The sequence below is a fragment of the Pagrus major genome, chromosome 4, assembly GCF_040436345.1.
Source record: "Pagrus major chromosome 4, Pma_NU_1.0".
In the NCBI taxonomy this organism is placed as follows: Eukaryota; Metazoa; Chordata; class Actinopteri; order Spariformes; family Sparidae; genus Pagrus; species Pagrus major.
The window spans coordinates 13497795-13515775 of record NC_133218.1 but is presented as its reverse complement, the minus strand read 5'-3'; the positions used below and the strand labels follow the sequence as shown (position 1 = coordinate 13515775).

Genomic DNA, 17981 nt, shown 5'->3' with positions numbered 1-17981 from the left:
TTCCTTATAACCCAGTACAAATCTCCCATGTTATCAGCACCATAGCAACCCCAGACCATCACATTTCTTCACACGGCTGACTTTGGTTTGCCCATAACACCTTTTCCAGTCTTACTGTTTCCAATGTCTGTATTTTGTTGCTCAACTTAATCTTTTCCTTTTATTAGTCAGTCTAAGGTTTTTTCTAAGGTTTTTTCTTTGTTACTCTGCCTAGAAGGCCAGCATCCTGGAGTCGCCTCTTCACAGTTGACGCTGAGACTTTGCAGGTACCATTTAATGAAGCTGCCGGTTGAGGACTTGTGAGGCATCCCTTTCTCAGACTAGAGACTCTGATGTACTTGTCCTCCTGCTCAGTTATGGGGTGCCTCCCACTTGTCTTTCTGCCAATTTGCACTTTTCTTTGAAAGGAGTGGTACACCCTGTTGTATGAGGTCTTAAGTTTCTTGGTAATTTTCTCACATGGAATAGCCTTCATTTCTCATAACAAGAATAAAATGACAAGTTTCAGAAGAGTTCTTTTTGTATATATTTTTTCTGGCCATTTTGAGACTATTATCAAATCCACATATGCTGATGCTCCAGATACTCAACTAGCCTAAGAAAGGCCAATTTTATTGCTTCTTTAATCAGTTCTAGTTTTCAGCCATGCTGAAAATGGTCCCGTGTACGCTGTACCTACATAGATATTCAGTCAAGAATCAGCCATTTCTAGCTAAAATAAACCTCATTTAAAGATGTCTACACTATTTCCGATCTGATTTTTTTATTGAAAAAAATTGAAATATCTACGTCTTTTGTTGTATGAAATAATTAAAAACATAATATATGACAGTCACCATATATTAACAAAATGAGTTTTATTATATTCATATGCTGTGTGTAAAATAAACACAATGTAGATATGTATTGTTAATTTCAATTTTATTTCAGCAAATGACATGATAATTGCTATTTAATCTGCATTTTTCCTTATCTGATTTACAAGTGGGTTTACATACAGATACAGAAAGGGGAAAGAAATCATTCAATACTCTCTCCAAAAAATCAACAATAATAGTTAAGAAAGAGAGATTAGCAGACAGTGTCAGATGCTGCAGCAAACAACTCCAAAACCAAACTTGTACATCCTTAGGTACTCAGTATGGCAACTCGTCAACTAGCATACAATCCTGAGGAATCACTGCACACCCTCCACAACAGTTTAATCTGAAAGGACAGTGTCACCAAGTAATAGGGTTTCATTGATGGACAGAAATTGGACAAATTTAGTAACTGTAGTTGGTGGGATCCATATAGAATAAACTGAAAACCAGGTCTTTTGGTACAAGCACACAAGCATGCCATCACATGCTGCAGTTCTGAATGGGTCAATACACTGGTGAGAAGTCCAGAAATAAACCAACACATAAAATATGGAGGCTGAGACAAATCTGACGTTATTAAAAAGAAGCTCTACTCATGTATGAGCTTAAGTATGACAATTTTTGCAACCTACAAAACTACTGGATCAGTGAGGCTATTTGTCATTTCTTTGCAACCCAGCTGGGATGGCTAGAGGATTGAGGATCATGCAAATTGCTTCACAATTACTAACTGCTTTGACTCTGCTCTTAAACATTTATCGGTTTTTAATGGGAACAACATCATGCCTGTGGGGCCAAACTTTGCATGTGCTTCCATTTGTCTGGTCTTCAGTTTGGGTGGTCCCATCATAAAGAACAGCAGAGTTATTGATTATTCAGGACTGGAAACTAGCTTGTATGTAACAAAGCTGTAATACCACTACTAAATTCTGTAGCCTTTATACACTCAACTAATACATTCACTTCTCAATATGGAAAGACGTGAACAAGTGAGGGGTTGATGGCTCAGTGGATACACCTAACAACAGCAGTCTACTATTGACGATAATATGATACAGGTTAAAGACAAATTGGTCAAGTAGGAATTCTGAAAAGGAATGGTGCCTAAGACTTGTGCAGGGTTTCTGGCACACACTTGGATGTAACACCTCCGACCTGCTGCAGAAAACAGTTCTGCTAGTGAGGGACAGTGAGGAGATGATGATGCAGGAAAATGAACAATAGTAAAATGAAAGAGTGAGTTCTTTTAGCTCTTCTTGACATTATTTTTTACTCCTGGCCTACAGGATGGCATTTGTGTGTGCAGTTGTATATTCATAATATAGTGAAAATCTATTGATGGGCTTCACATCCTCCCAACCTGCAACTGTTTTAAAGGACCAGGCCCTCATAGGCGGGGCCCTCAGACTCCGGGGATTCTCTCTGCAGGCGGAGATGCTCCAGTGTGTTGTGGAAGTGTTTGTTGATCTGCTCCGTTTCCTCGCTAGCCTCCAGGTTGGGGAGATCTTCCCTGATCTTTTGGATCAGCTGGTTTAATACTTGGACAGTCACCTGGATGGGTAGAGGAAAAGTCACAATGTAGAATTCCTGTTTGTAGTGTATTTTGAAGGTTAAAAATTATATTGGCTTCATATGAGTGCAGCCACATAAGAACGCTTACTCTTGTGTGTGTTCCTACAGAGAGTGAAGCAAATTTCAAGATTAAATAAAACTGGTGAAAAGATAAATTTGACATTTATGGTGTCTTACCGCATCGTTTTCCCTCTCATAGAAGCAGACATATCTGTTGAGGATTTCAATGAAAAGCTGGACTTGCAGCGATGGGTCCATGCACTGGTTGGCAATCTTCAGAGCTTTCTTTAGACATTCCATCACCCGCTTACCATCACGGATCTGAAGATGCAACATCAGTAGTTAGCAATGTGGTAACACATTTATGTACAACGAAAATGTGGCAGATCAATGATCTAGCAAACCTACCGGACAAATATTATCTATATTATCATAAGATAACTATTGGGTCTAAAATAGTTTCCTTTTATACCATTTATCTGCATTTTAAATTAGAACTATTTTGGGCTCCCCAAGAACTTCTGGATTTAAGGCATGAACTGTTTGGCTCAAGCCCCCCCGGGGACCTTTGGTGCATGTCAACCACCAACTCCTCCTCTCATTTTCTGTCTCCTCTGGTATGTCTTTGATATAAAAAGGCAGAAAATGCACCAAAAATACTAATAAACTTCTTTCAGTTGATTAAATGTGCTGTATTCATACAGGCTTACCAGAAAGCTCAAAAGAAGTGCCACAGTAGCTTCAGTGTGCTTAACTCAGATTTTCTACAGTGCATTTATCATCACCATGTGCATAATTCTAGCATAACTATGTTACTCCTTGATTGAATACAATTACAGGTTGCAGCTGTGCCCATCATGGCTTCCAAGATACAGCTGGTGTGGAGACCATTACACCAACTACCTTTACTCACAGTGGTGGTATGTACAAACACTAGATTTTGTTCCCTTTTCTGAAACCCAAAACGAAACAATTCAACGCACCTCTTCACCATTTTTGTCAGTGCTGCGACCTGACCAAAAAAGATGGGCACAGATACTGACGGCTCTGCACTGGTCAGGCTTTTTCAGCAGCTTGGAGGCAGCCAGAGCACACTGAGTCCTCAGCGGCTCGTGGTTTTCCTCGCTGAAACATCGCATTCGCTCGAAGGTACCGATGATCAGTGTGATGGCTGCCAACTGAGCTTTTGAGTCGCTGATCTCATCCTCGTACAGAGAGAAGGCCTGGTAAAAGGAATGTATTCATGGGTGAGATAGGGTTGGTGGGAAAGGAGGGAAAGAGACACACAACAGTCAAATATTTAAAAATCAAATCACCATGGTTGCCTCTGGGATTTTTGTCAGAATTTCAAAACTTCTTCTAGTCTGGATTCGTCGACCAATTTTCAATGTTACTGCCCTCAACTTGTGCTGTGTAGCTTGTTTTATGAACTAACATCACACATTCTGTTTTGCACAGAATGTCTAAAATAAAGGCTGAGTTTAAGTGTTAGCAGATCCACTTGAAGACTAATACTCAATGCTGAATAATGGCCAAATCTCCAGTAACTGTTAGACTTACTACCACCTACAACAGTCGACACCGTTGAGTCTTTACATTATGTTGATAATGTTAGTTCATTTTTTGAATGTTTTAAACTAAAAGTCTAGCCATATGTTACAAATTTCTCCTTTAACTCTTGACATGAATCTTTAAAGACAGCAAGAAAAAAACAATTTCTTATAAGGGATTCAAAGAACTGACGATTTTATCAAACATCCTACCTGTGACATGAACTCATAAGCTACAGTCTCGTGGTTCTCGAAGCCAATCTCGCCTGCAGCAAGTGCCCCCTGCAGGAAGAGTCGCAGAGGCAGCTCCGCAAGCTCAGCCTTGATAAGTGCACTGATGGTCTGGTGAGCGAAGGAAAAGATCTTCTGGCACTTCTTTTCCCACTTGTCATCCTGATGGGAAACAGATTTTGGATAATTTAATTATAGGATAAACAAAAGCAGAAATACAGCATTTGAAATGTGGTGAATAGGGATGCTTGCACACCAGTGAAGAGTTCTCCTTGTATCTGAAGGCCAGCTGGTAGGCAGCGAACACCAGAGGAGGGAGTGTGTAGCGAATCCTTTGGTTTCCACCCGCACCAAAGTGTTTCCGGGCTGTGTTCAGAATCTGACCACAGATCAGAAAGTCAACATCAATGAACAACATAGATGACGACATAGACACTGTAGCCAACCAACCACAAAGTCACATTAAAATCATGACAATTCAAAATCATTTTCCAAAGCGTACTGTACTTTTTGTCATACTTTTAGCCAGGGTGGTAAGTATACTTAAAAAGCAAACACTACAGCATGTTTCCAAGATACTCAGCAGTAATATAAAGTAGGGTAATAGCAATAAAGTACATCCTATATCTAGTATGTGAAATAAATGTGCAAAATCTCTGGTATGCTCCTTTAATGTCTAGAAAAGGACCCACAAGGTACTGTTGATCAGGATCTTCAGAGTGGAGCAGATGGATGAAACGACCAACAAGGCTCTGCTCCTCAGCAAAATCTTCAGGGTCAGGATCGTCAGCAGGTTGGTCTGGCTGGTCCTGTATCAGTGTGGCTACCAAGTTCAAGATGGCGTCCACCTAGAGAAACCAGGGATGGAGGGACGAGTTTAGACTTGACACACTTTTCTCCAAAATTTGATTGAGTGAAGAAAGACTGAGTAGTCTTCACCTTTTCAGTGACACACATCTAGCAAAACCATCTCCGATGCAAGTTACTGTGAGTAACATGCTATAAAGAGGAAAAAAGCCTCCTTGTGTTTCTAGTGTGAAATCTGATGCTACCTTAAACATATAAACCTACGCCATCTTTATCTGTGGTGGGACTCCCAGTACTGTAACTCCCTGAGTCATAAATCATAAATACAGCTTAAGCTCAAGCGTCAATTTATGTCCACTGCTTATGTTCAGTGCCAGTGATGGATAAATGAGGGTGCTGAATGGGTGAGTAGCACTTCTATCTTTAATGTAGGGCTGCAACTTTCACAATTAAACAATCAATCATTTAGTGTATAGAATTGTGACAAATGCCAATCACAATTTCACAGAGCCCAACCAACAGGTCCAATACCCAGAGACTCTTCATGTATTATCGTAAATGACAAAGAAAAGCAACAAATCCTTTTATAGGAAATGTTTGACATTTTTGCTTGTACAATGGCTGAAAGGATTAATTACCAAAATAGTTGGCAACTAATTTTCTTCTGATCGCCTAATTGATGTAGCTCTGCTTCACAAACCAATAATATATGTTGCTTTCCCCCCCCAACTGTAACTATGATCTTTTTGTAACCTTAACCAAGTGTCCACTGGCCAACCTTCACCATACCACGGTAGTTTTTTTACTGCTAGGCAAAAATACTGTAGAAGTACATTTAAAATGTTAGCAGTGTGTGAGCAATCAGAATCTTGCGTAATCATCCAATATCAACATTCGGTCTGGTGATACCAGTTGGTGCTGCATTCGCTGATAGTTATGTGAAGAATTTAAACAAAAAAGACAAAACAAAACCTTGTGCTAAAGTGGTAACTAGAAATCCAACCTGTTCTTGTGCCACGATGGTAGTGTTGTAGTCTAGCGTGTTGCTCAGCACGTAGCAACTCATGCTCTTGCGTGACTCGTAGTCAAAGTACTCGAAGAGCGGTGGGAAGTGCTTGAGCTGCAGCACCGTTAGGATGTTGTTGTAGGTGTCCACAGGGATCTTCAACAGTCGGGTAAGTTCCTTTGACACTGCGCTGCTTGTCGCTATGCTACAGGAGGGAAAAGGAAAGGGTCAAAGTGTGACACACAAGACAGAGCAAGCGAGGCAAAGATTATATTCAGAAGGCAATTACTTTCTCTGTTCTACCCCGTCTATGATCATATCTGAGTTGGAAAGGTTTGCATGGAGAAACAACTTCCACTCTCCAGTAAATCTCCAGTTACTGCGAGACTCAGTACCGTGAACACGAATAAATATTGCATGCTTTCCGAGGACCATTCAGCACAGGTTCATTGTGAAAATACAAAAGCAGTGAAGATGCGTGCCTCGTTGTGGCGATATTGCAGAATCTCTGTGTGAAAAGGGCTAGTGTGTCAGGACTTTCGGGTCTTACTGTTCCAAGTTGAGCTTGTTGAATATCTCCACGGTCCCCTCCAGGACTTTATCTACGTAGTCCACACGATCAGGATAACACTTCATGGCCAAATTGATGAGAGAGACCTGAAGAGAGACCACATCCTCTGATGGCATGTCCTGGCGAGACTGAAGGAGAAATCACAGAATGAAAACAAAAGTCAAGGAATGAGCAAGGACATCTCACTACAGCCTTGTGCAATAAAAATAGTCATTAAATTCACTTGGCCTCATCTTGATAAGTGCATCCTGTCTGAATTAAACAACATTCTTACTGCGTACACACTGATTAAACAGTCTCACAGACCGGGTTAACCTAATGTTGTGGTAAACTTTAACAATAACCAAATCAAATAATTCATGTACTCAGTGTATTATAACTTGTATACTGTGTTTAAATCACAGTTTAAAAGCTAAGATGCGTTGATTTAACATTTAAAAAAAACAAACATCTATTTTGAAAAAGCCCCAAAACAATGCAGTCAGCAGAAAATGCCGATGTCAGCAGTGGAAAACTACGAAGCAGCAGTGAAAAATGCTGAAGTCAGCAGCTGGGAAAGTCACTGGGTGTTTGTTATCAGTAGTCGAGGCCCGTGGAAGCAGAGAGCCAAACCAATCATCAGTGGAAGAGCTTCTGATAGGTGGATGTTAAGGAGCATAGGTGGAGAGTACAGGAGTCTCACTGGGTATATAAACAGAGCCTCAGAGGTTCGGATCCAGTTGGGTTCCAGAACTTGCACAAGTTTGCTGGTGTTGCTGACTGGACAAAACTCTCTTGCAAAAGATTCTGCTCATCTGGTGGTTTCCTTTTTCCTGAGTATTTTTGTAACTGAAGGTGTTTTTGACAAAGTGTTGGAACAGGATCCAGACTTTTCTCCGACCCAGACCTGGACCTGGACTTCTGACAACCAACATTAACCTGTAATGTGACCTACTTGAATGACAGTGGCCACTTGCTGAGAGAAGATGTCAAAGAGTTTGATCTCAGCTGGAATACCAGGGCCGTCTTCTCGATGGGCAAACAGAGCAAGTCTGGAAATCGGAGACAGAAATTCTCACTTACTATGTCAATATAAGTTACTTTTCCTTTTTACAGAAAGGATCCAGTTATTCTGTCCATTGTATATGGAGCCAATTATCTGGTTAAGTTTAAGGACTCAAGCAACTGACAACATGAACACTTAACTGCTCTGATCAGTTAATCAGTTAATTTAATTTGTATATGCAAATAATGACATTGCTAATGCAGTAAAATTTCAAACCAACACTTAACTGAGATCCTCAGTCCATGTTTGCAAATTTACAGTGAATTCCTGTACCTGTCAATGAGGGCAATGATGATGTTCTTGACATTGACATGCTGATGGAGCTCAGCACAGGAACGCAGGAAAGGGTTCAGGGTCTGAAGGTGGAACTCATCTGGGAAAACCTTACAAAACGAAAACAGTTTTTTATTTATTAAATTCATTTTTAAAAACGTAGACTGGATACCAGTCTACATGAATTAATGGTCAAATTTAGTCCAACACTAATCCAACAGATTGTACTGATGTGTCCCAGGTGTCTACCTGAATGATGCACTCCATTAGATACTCCTGAGCCAACGAGTCTCTGCAGTTCACAACCTGCTCCAGCACTCCAGCAAGAACAATCTGTGGAGAGAAATAAAGAGGAAAGACTGTTTTACCACACAGGTGACATGATTATGACATGATGGTGCAATATGTGTCAGGAGACATGTCAAATGTTGCACACTAGAGTCACACCCAGTAGAGTGCAAAACTTCACCAAGGCCTAACAGTTCAGTACAATAAAAATCAACATCCATGCATCATACCCTGAGACATCAACAAAAATGTCTCACAATGTTACTGAGAGTGAGAAAAAATCCCTGGATCTGTCCCTTTCGAATCAAAATCATTTTAGTAGTTTTTGTGTAATCCTGCCGACAGACCAACCAACAAACCAACAGACAGACAAACGGACAAGAGTCGAAAAAAAAAGTCATAAAAGCAGCTTTTTTAACTGAATAAAAGAGGTACATCAACATGCAGAGACCAACTGACAACAGAGCTGCGCAGTAGGAAGGAAATAACAGAGAGGAAGTGATCATGTTTACAGAATTAACAGAAATTAACAAAATAACACTCAAGGTTTAATTTGGAAAAAGTAATTAATAATAAAGAATTTGTTGTAAACAGCATTTCAGTTTCCTCTAACTCAGCAAATTAAAAAAGCTGCACATTTTTTGAAGGGACGCATTGGTTTCTCATTAATCATTCATTCATTCATTGATTATAACATGAATGTCAATTAGCTATAAAATCAAATAAATGCCAAAAGAAGTTATATCACTGCAGAGAAGTATTGCCACGACAAATGAATCCCCACACACACACACACACACACACACACACACACACACACACACACACACACACACACACACACACACACACCTGTTTGTACTTGTCCACGTTGACGCCCTCCAGCTGGCTGAGGCGAACGAGGTTGGTTCCCACCAGGATCCTGAGCTCTTGTCGTTCCTTCTCTCTCTTCTCTCTGTCTCGGCTGTGACCCTGATGCTGCATTCGAACCCATAACTTGTTCATTTCAGCAAAGTTCAGAAGGACAAAGTCAATGGAGTCGTTGATATCACCGGTCATTTCCTCTGATCCCCTGTGGAGTTAAGGCTACACATTTAGTACAGGGTCAAAGCTTGATATTAACCTCATGTCTAAATGTGAAGTACAAAATGAAACAAGCAGCCATCAACAACTCACCAGCTTAGAACTCTATTGTTGAACTTAGAACTCAAATTGTCTGTTATTATAATTATTGTATTTTTTTTACTAATATTGTCATTATTATTACACTCCTGCTCCAGCAGTATGTAAAAGGAATTTCTCAGATGCACTATAACCAGTGGGATGTGACAAAGCCCATCACACCAGTCTATTTTAATACATTTAAATAAAAATACTCTGCATGGAACAGTAATATTTGTCTGATATGGTTCTTCCACAAAAAACATTATTACTAAATACCAAAAATGACCCTCATTAAAAACTCAAAAAGTTTTGAAAACATTTTTTATTCTATTTACAAATTCCCAGAGCCGTGCCTGTCAAACATCAGCCCAAAACATAAAGACTCTTCAAGAAGCTGGAAACAGCAAATGTTTGACATTTAAGCTTGAAAAATGACTAAAATGACACGAAATAACAAAGACAGCAGTCCTGACTTCTTCAATGATGTGCTCCCTCTAAACTGACAGTTCATTCTGTCCTGTCTTAGATGTTCCTTAAAACACAGCAGCTCTCTGCAGATGTTCTTTACTGCTGCATCTAGTGATGCTACAAAATCCACCAGAACTCTGAAAACGCCTGAGCGTTCACTTTCATCATGTCCACGCAGGGTGAGCTCAAAACACACCACAGAACTGTACACAGTCTATTATTTTAGACAAGATGTGCCTGTTTTAGTCAACCTCCTTGTTGTCTTCAGATCCCTATCCTGTAGCCTTCATGAAGCTGAGTAGGAATATTAACTCTACCTAACATGCCAAAACCCATCGCATTTTCCATGTGGCTCTCAGCTTGTTCGTGACTTTTCACTTTTTCTGCTTCAAATCGGTCAAACCTGACTAAATCCATGCTCGTTCGGTTCCTGCTGTTTGAAAAAGGAGGCAGGGAAAGCAAAATAAAGCACCAACCTCTCTGCATGCAGTTAGCCACGACTTCTTAGCAAACCAGCCTCATGAAAGACGGGGTGTACTGTCTACTGTCTGAGCTCTTTCACTGTTCTCCTCTCAAACAGTGTTGTATTCAGCAACTTAACTGAACTTTCTTTCTCCATTTCAATCTATTCTCCTCACTATCATTGAAGGGCCCTCTGACTCTCAATGAACTTCTACGTCATCTGCTCCTATGCCAACTCCTTTACGCACTGTTTTCACCTCTCAGTAACTTTACACAACGTAGAATTTCACTGCAGATTATACATGTTACTCACTAACTGTATAATATTTAGGTTGCTCATTTAAAAATATAAAGTCTTATTCAATGAGGTCTTTATGATTCTTCTTCATGTGGGACGGCGCCCTAGCGCCCCCTATTGACGAGCCACCACTGGTAACTAAAGGATTCTTTCAAAGGCTACCATAACTGATTAAGAGATTGTTTAGATTCTAGAAAGTAAAGTTTTTAAATGTATTCAAAAATAGCATAGATGAGAGGCGCAAAGAAAAAAAGCTGAACTTACTCTGCCTGCTCTCCATCATCTGGCAGTATGTTTCGGGTGCACTGCAGCAGGTAGTTTCTGAGGAAGAGGCCTCTGAGTGGGTGCTGGACACCACGACACATCTCCACCAGGTCCTTCAGAATGTCCTTACGAGACTGGGGGAAGGAGCGAACGTACACCACACCCACTGTGATGAGCAGATAGCTGTGGAGACAGGGGCAGAAGCTTGGTCTCAAAAGAAGTTTGTAAATACTTAAATACATCAGCTGATAATCAAACAGCAGCAAGACCCTCTCATACTCTCCAAAGGAAACAAAAGAAAAATTACATCAAATACATTTTTTTTTTAAAGGAACAGGCATGTCTGGAGCGTTAGCTTTTTAGCATTAGCTTACTGTCCCTCCTGCTCTCTGTGACCTACACTGAGATCTAATTAGAAGGAAAAAAGATTTTAGGATATGAGACAAAGATAAAAAAGAGGAGAAACAATCCTATCCTAACCCTGTCCCCATGGCTGAAGGCTCAGCTTGCCTTTAACTAAGACTGTAAAGGATGAAAAGGATGTTAATTGCGTCTTATCTGTGATGCAATAACACCGTTTGTTTCTTAACAAAATCTCAGGTTTAGTATTTTCGACTCCTGGTGGCAGAAAAGAGAACAGCATGTTGGATTTTTGATGCTGAAGCAGAGTTGGAGGATGCTGAGGAGGAGCTGCACCCAAACCACTGTGGAAAAGTGCAACCTCTGTGTGTGGATTGTGCAACAAGGGGGAATAAGACCCTGGAGCTCATAGATGCCAGCATGAGAGGGACATGAACCTCCTCTGCCCGTCCCCCACTCAGTGGACTGGACCACAACATATTGCACCCGGTACAACATACAAGCCATTTGTGCCTACACAAACAACAAACTATGGATACACAAAGACATCCTCGACAGGAAAAGGGAGGAAGAAGTGTGTGTGCCAAGACAGAGGAGCTACAGGCTGTCCAGAGGGGGCTTAACAGGAAATTGAGGGATGCCAAGGACTTTCCGGGGGGTTAGGGTTATGGTTACTGCCCTTACAGGCAGCTTTTGTTGTACTAATAGATAATGAGCAATGTTTTCATTTGGTTGAGTAAAATACAACCTCAAGTCTGTTTCATTCTCTCGGTTGTGACCTCTGCTCTGCTGTCGCTCTGTGTGTGTGTGTGGTGGAGGAGCTCAGCCCCGCCCTTGTTCAAACAAGACACAGAAAGCAGAGGAGAGAAAGGCAAGACAGAGAGGCAAGACCCAATGCAAAACCACATTTTGAGTGATGTCTCAAAGTATGCAGACAGCCATTTCTACTGTTTTTGAGAGGATCTTTTAGCATGGTGAGAAAGAAGACAGATTAAGTAGCCAAGCTAAGCTGTTGTATAGAGTGCATTTGTTTTTCTGATTGAATTGTTAGGGGCCAGACGTGGTTGAATATTACTAGCCTACGCAATTTAAGTAACGTTTCAATAAAGTAATTGTTTAACATATTCATAATTAGTTCTACAATGTCACGTCCGTATTGCAATGAATTGTGGGTAATTAAATCGGTGAAGTCTGCAGCCCAAGCGGGCTCCATGGAAGTCTGCAAAACCATCCGCATGAAAGCCCTTGTGGACTGGATGAAATGTGCGTTCTGACAGCACTCGTGGACTTGCAATGATCACGCCCGCAAAGTCCGCGAGTCTGCAAGAGCTGTGAAGTCCACATATTTGGATACAGACTTAGATTTGTGTCTGGCTTGACCCCAACTTGCTCTGATGTCGTGCACGTGGGCATCAATAATCTCACTAGAGCGAGGCCGTGCAGTTGCTCTCCAATGATCGCAAACCCCTGGCCTGATCTAACACCTGATTGGTTTAGATATTGACTCAACAATATGATGTCATTAGAAACATTTTATTTCTGCTAAATTAGAGAGATTTTGCTATTATTTGTGTGATTTTGAAACTTTATTCTGTTAACATAAAACATGGTGTGTGGGCAATGATGATGAATACTATACAGCCTACATTCATATGAACATATTAACTGTGCACAATATATGGTGGTTCTTGTCTTTATTATCATTGGACTAATTTGATTTATTTAAGTATTAAGCAAGTATTAAGCAACATAAACATTTCTGGTAATGGGAACGTAAGGATTGTGAAAATAACATTTGTACAGATGTGAATCCTTGACTGTTTAAATATCTTAAATATCTGACAGATCAATAACATAATGAAAGCTAGTCATGCATTTCCTTCCCCTTTGTTGGACTACGCCTATGGACTATATTTGTTGAGGAACATGTGTGCTTAGATGATTTATGTACAATAAATGTAAAATGGAGGTTGAGCCAAGAACCGATATAACAGATCCCCCAAGTACCATGTTAATGGCTGCCTTGTCATAATTAACAACTGAAGACTGCACAGTGTTTCTGTAACTTCCTGTACAGACTAACGGCTGCTGGATAGATAGACTAAAGCCACATCCAGGTACAATCACCAGTCACCACCGCTGTCAGTGCTTAACCCTCATGATCATTGTTTCATGTCAGATCCAGTGTGCTTGAGTATGGAGCAAAAATGTATAAACACTGCAAAAGACTGCAATGTATGTTAGTATTTTTATGCTTTTACATTTTTTATGATTTACACAATATATTAAAATTAAATGTGTGCAGAATGGTGAAAGAAAATAATTTCTTCAATGTAAAATAAGGGTCTTAATCCTTCTGAAGCTACTCCCTGTTTAATTAAAGTATAGTTTCAGGTGATACCTACAGTCTGGGGATGATGTTGCCTGCATACTGGACCAGTTCATAGAGATCTGCCACCTTGCGTCCCTTGGCAAACTCATCAGTCAGATAAACCTCTAGGTAGTGGAGTTCGTCAGAGATGGCCATATCTGAAAAGACTGTTAGGGAACAGTGCAAACCCATCTTGAATCAGCCATAAACAAAAACACAGATTTTAAATTACTGACATAAGCTGCTATTTTTAAGCCTGTGCCAGGTTGTCCATCATATTTGATGTACTCAGAAGAGAAGTTGTCAAGTGCTGAAGACCTTTCTGGAGTTAGAATAGATGCTGTCTTTAATCTCATTAGTTTATCAGGAGTTTTTGATTTAGAGAAAGGAGAGGACAGTCAAGACGTTGCTTGATGGTGATTGTTTTCCTGGTGTAATGGTGCTAGAATCCAGGATGGGTCAACAGGGGTTAGGTCATTTGTCACACAAATCTGATAATGTTCACTCCATGATCAACAAGCACATAAATCTCACCTAAAGTAAAAAGAGTGAAAACAGGAAACTTGCACATGGTTTCTGCCAGATTCTTTTCTGACTGTCCAAGATAAGTTATTTAAAACATATAAGTAACAAAAAAAAAGTGCAATGTCCAATATGTATAACTGCCAACCATAAAGGATACAGAGCTCATAGTAGCTCTTTGGAGAAAGCATGGAGGTCCTCAGCTCACCCAGCATATTAGACGCATGCTTGAGAGCATCCATCAGCTTGCTCTTGTCCTGCGGACCACACAACACAGTCAAGCTATGAACATGCAAAATAACCACAAACAAAATATTTCAATATCCAAGACATCAGTTATATCACACATATAAAAAGGTTATACACTGAAAATGTTGGTATGTATAGAATTAATAAGAGCCACACAACACAACAGGAAGCATCTTCTGCCGTCTTTCCAGCTCATTGTATGGCTCAGTTCTGCTTGATGTGCTTTTGGTATCATACTTTTCTTAAGTTTGTTTTCCAATGCAGCTGATACAGCAATGAAGGTAGGATTCCTAACTGTACATCATAGCAACACTGTGACACTGGCCTGACATCTTCAACGTGACACAAACACATAGGAACAATGGAAGATATCCATTCATTGGTAACAAAACAGAGGAACCTCTGCACTACATCAATTAGCCACATTTTGCAGGCTGCCATTTTTTTAAAATCTGGCTGAGAGAATATAAAAAGTTGAGGTGCAGACTGTGGTCAATGTGCAGGATGTCTATTCAGTGGTCTGCCCTATCAACTTAGTATTGGGTCAGCTCGTTTGCAACCTTGACACCAAAAAAAGTACCAAGTACCAGGCACAATTTTTATGCATGGAAAACCAAAAAAGAATAGTTCCAAGAGATTCAAGCTGAACCAAGCAGTGGGAATACAGCAATGGCAAGGTGCTGTTGCACCTTCAGCCTTCAGAACAGCTTTGTTTCTGATTTTGGATTGCAGCAGTCCAATAAGCAATGATGTTCACATATGTTCACATATTTGTACATATGAATTCTCTCAGATCATGTTGTTTGGATGTGAACAATTACGTTTAATATTAGGTGGTAAATTGATTTGACTAAAGTTATGACAGCATAGTTTAGGGCCACTGAGATCCTTTTGAATCTAGCAGCTGATGGTGAGCACCAGCAGTTAGTAGTATACCAACAGCATGAACATATGCTGCTTCTTAAAGGTCTCTTGGTAATCAGACTGAAATACCGTTTTGTTTCACTTCATTATGGAATTTCAATCGCTATTTGATCACGGAAACAAATCTGACATGTGAGCAGTGATTCAGTGGTCCAGAGCAGCTACTTCAAAGAAAATAACATGCCCTTGATATATGAAGTCAAAAAAGATATTTTCGTTGAGCTGTAACACATGATGTGGAGGCCATTTTCCTAAAGAAAACGTATGAACATGTGTGTTGGAGATGGCAGTATTTTCCCTCAGTTATTAGGTTCTTCAGGTTGGTCAGCTCATCACAAGGGGTGCAGTATTCAGAACAGGGCTGAGAACTAATGGTTCACACAGTTATCACCACAATAATTATGTTTACAACAAACTGCAATCATCCTACCAGGCATCGCTTCATCTGGAACGACTGGACCTTAACAGCCTGCACAGCTTCATCGAGAAGCTTCTCCTGTTCGTCCTGGGGAGACTGCTGTGTGGTCGGCTGAAATACCAGGAGAAGGGAAACACAACTTAGATGAATCTTTGCTGGATCTATGAGCAATTCTTAATATCATTCTGCAGAATCAACCAAGGAAGACATGAACATCACTTGTGAATAGGAAAAGGTTGTATTTATCTAGTTTAAGTTACTTAGCAGTTGACTCTTCTTCAGTGGACTGGACTGAATGAAGTAACTAGAGCAGTGGGAAAACCTTATAACATCACATTATTTGGTTCTTTTTATAAAGCAAGATTCACAAAACTCTCGATACAACTCACTGGGGTTAACATGATGGAGTGATTTGATTTAATAGATGTATTCAGTGTCTGGACAGCTGTTTTAAACAGGTACATTTTAATCTCTCTGTCATCTGATTCAAACCACAAGTGCTCTGACTGACAGTGACAGTGTCCTGTATAACACATGATCAGGGCCTCTATTTCCGGGACCCTGGCTGCTCCAGAGTCAGTCCCCCAACTTCACTTCTCAGTTACAGTTTCCATCAGAGCACGATCAAATGTAATGTACTCAGCCAGCCAACGTTAGATGTGTGCGGGTGGCGCAGGCAAGTTCGCACCAAACATGTCCGTGCATGTGCATATGCGGGAGTATGTATATAATATATAGTACATGTGTCAGATTGGGTGTAACACTGGTGCTGAACAGACGACAGCAGTCCTATTTGTTTACGCTGGAACGATTTCAGTCCACAACATTTAGCTTCAGTGAAATATGACACAGCAAAGCGGAAGAGCAAGCTAACAACAGCTAGCATTACTTGTCACATCGTCACCTGTTTAGTCCTACAAGTCTCCGGGGTAATACCTCCTATCTCATCTGACACAACACATAACACCGAGTATCAGGGCTTGTTAGGTCTGTTATTGGTCACGAGAATAATACAAATGAAGTAGAACACCTAGCTACTCGCTTACAGTCAGTAGGTAGCTTGTTAGCCGAGCTATCCGCTGTCTAACGTTGCCTCAGAAGCGTTAGGCCATGTTAGCACTCACACACAAGGCTGATTTTAGGTCAGTTTAAGGTAGACACTCGAGCCTGGCTGTTCCACTGACCGACATTTATCACAGACAGGCGATCGGAGGAAACATGCAAACACACAGAACAATATTCAGTTGAGAAAAGTGCTTACCATGGTTATTATATGTGTATCAGATCAGTCGCAGGAGCTGGCCTGTCATGTGACTCACATTAATGCTGCCTTCACGGTCTGCACTCAGCCTGTACATCAGAGAACAGGCGTGGTCAGCTCCTCCAATACAGGATGTGACTGTAAACTTATGTTTCCTTTATTAAAGACATATGAGACAACAGACAACACTGGAACAGGTTCATATCGAATGACCGATGAAAGAGGCTAATAAACATAGTGGTAGTAACTTTACTACTTTAAATAAATATATATATGTACACACACACACACACACACACACACACACACACACACCACACATACTGTACATGTACATATATACATACACACACACACACACACACATATATATGCACACATATACACATATATGATTGCGCAAGTGATTCATACCTTTATGTCGAATACATTTGGACCACAGGTCCACACTTTTTGATTAGTTCAACAACAATGATACTATGAATCTTCTGTCTCTGTCTGTCACAGCCTCGAGGACACACTGACAGAGGTCATGGGTCAGCACACTTTGAGGACAAACGCCATGCTCCCTGTTATTTTTGACTAGAAACTAACTACACTGACTGTGGAAAAGGAAAAACCTCCAAATGGCAGAAAGGAAGAAAACCTAAAGTGCACTATCTCAGTCAAACAAGCATGCATCAAATCATTTCAATTTTAATTTAAAGGGGTAGGCTAAATTTACTGATTAAACTTATAACGAATAGCAAAAACAATCCATTAGTTAATTAATAGCCTCACTTCTAAGGTAAATCAAAAGAAAACTAAAACACTAAAAAAAATCTCAGTACCAGAAAGTATGTGTAGCAGAGCAGTGATCACAGTCAATACCAGATACAGTGTATCAGTGTATAGTCAGTTTAGTTAGTGAGTATTACGTTCATCTCAGCACAGTTTAACTTGATTACAGTAACTCAAAACACATTAAAGGGATACTAAATGTAACTTTAGAGTTCTTAAATATGTGTTGACGTA

At 40.3% G+C, this 17981-nt stretch overlaps 1 protein-coding gene across 1 annotated transcript; it reads right to left on the bottom strand.

The window, feature by feature from the left end:
• Positions 1 to 904: 904 nt before the first annotated feature.
• vps35 (VPS35 retromer complex component) lies at positions 905 to 17061 on the bottom strand. Its single transcript, XM_073464148.1, has 17 exons — positions 16968 to 17061; positions 15719 to 15817; positions 14276 to 14372; positions 13628 to 13751; positions 10863 to 11045; positions 9059 to 9278; positions 8168 to 8251; positions 7919 to 8028; positions 7535 to 7631; positions 6580 to 6728; positions 6027 to 6234; positions 4909 to 5064; positions 4473 to 4595; positions 4199 to 4378; positions 3419 to 3658; positions 2613 to 2756; positions 905 to 2414 (listed from the first exon to the last, which is right to left on the bottom strand). The coding sequence occupies exons 1-17, from the start codon at positions 16968 to 16970 to the stop codon at positions 2235 to 2237; spliced, it is 2397 nt and encodes a 798-aa protein (XP_073320249.1). The 5' UTR covers positions 16971 to 17061; the 3' UTR covers positions 905 to 2234.
• Between the last annotated feature and the right edge of the window lie 920 nt (positions 17062 to 17981).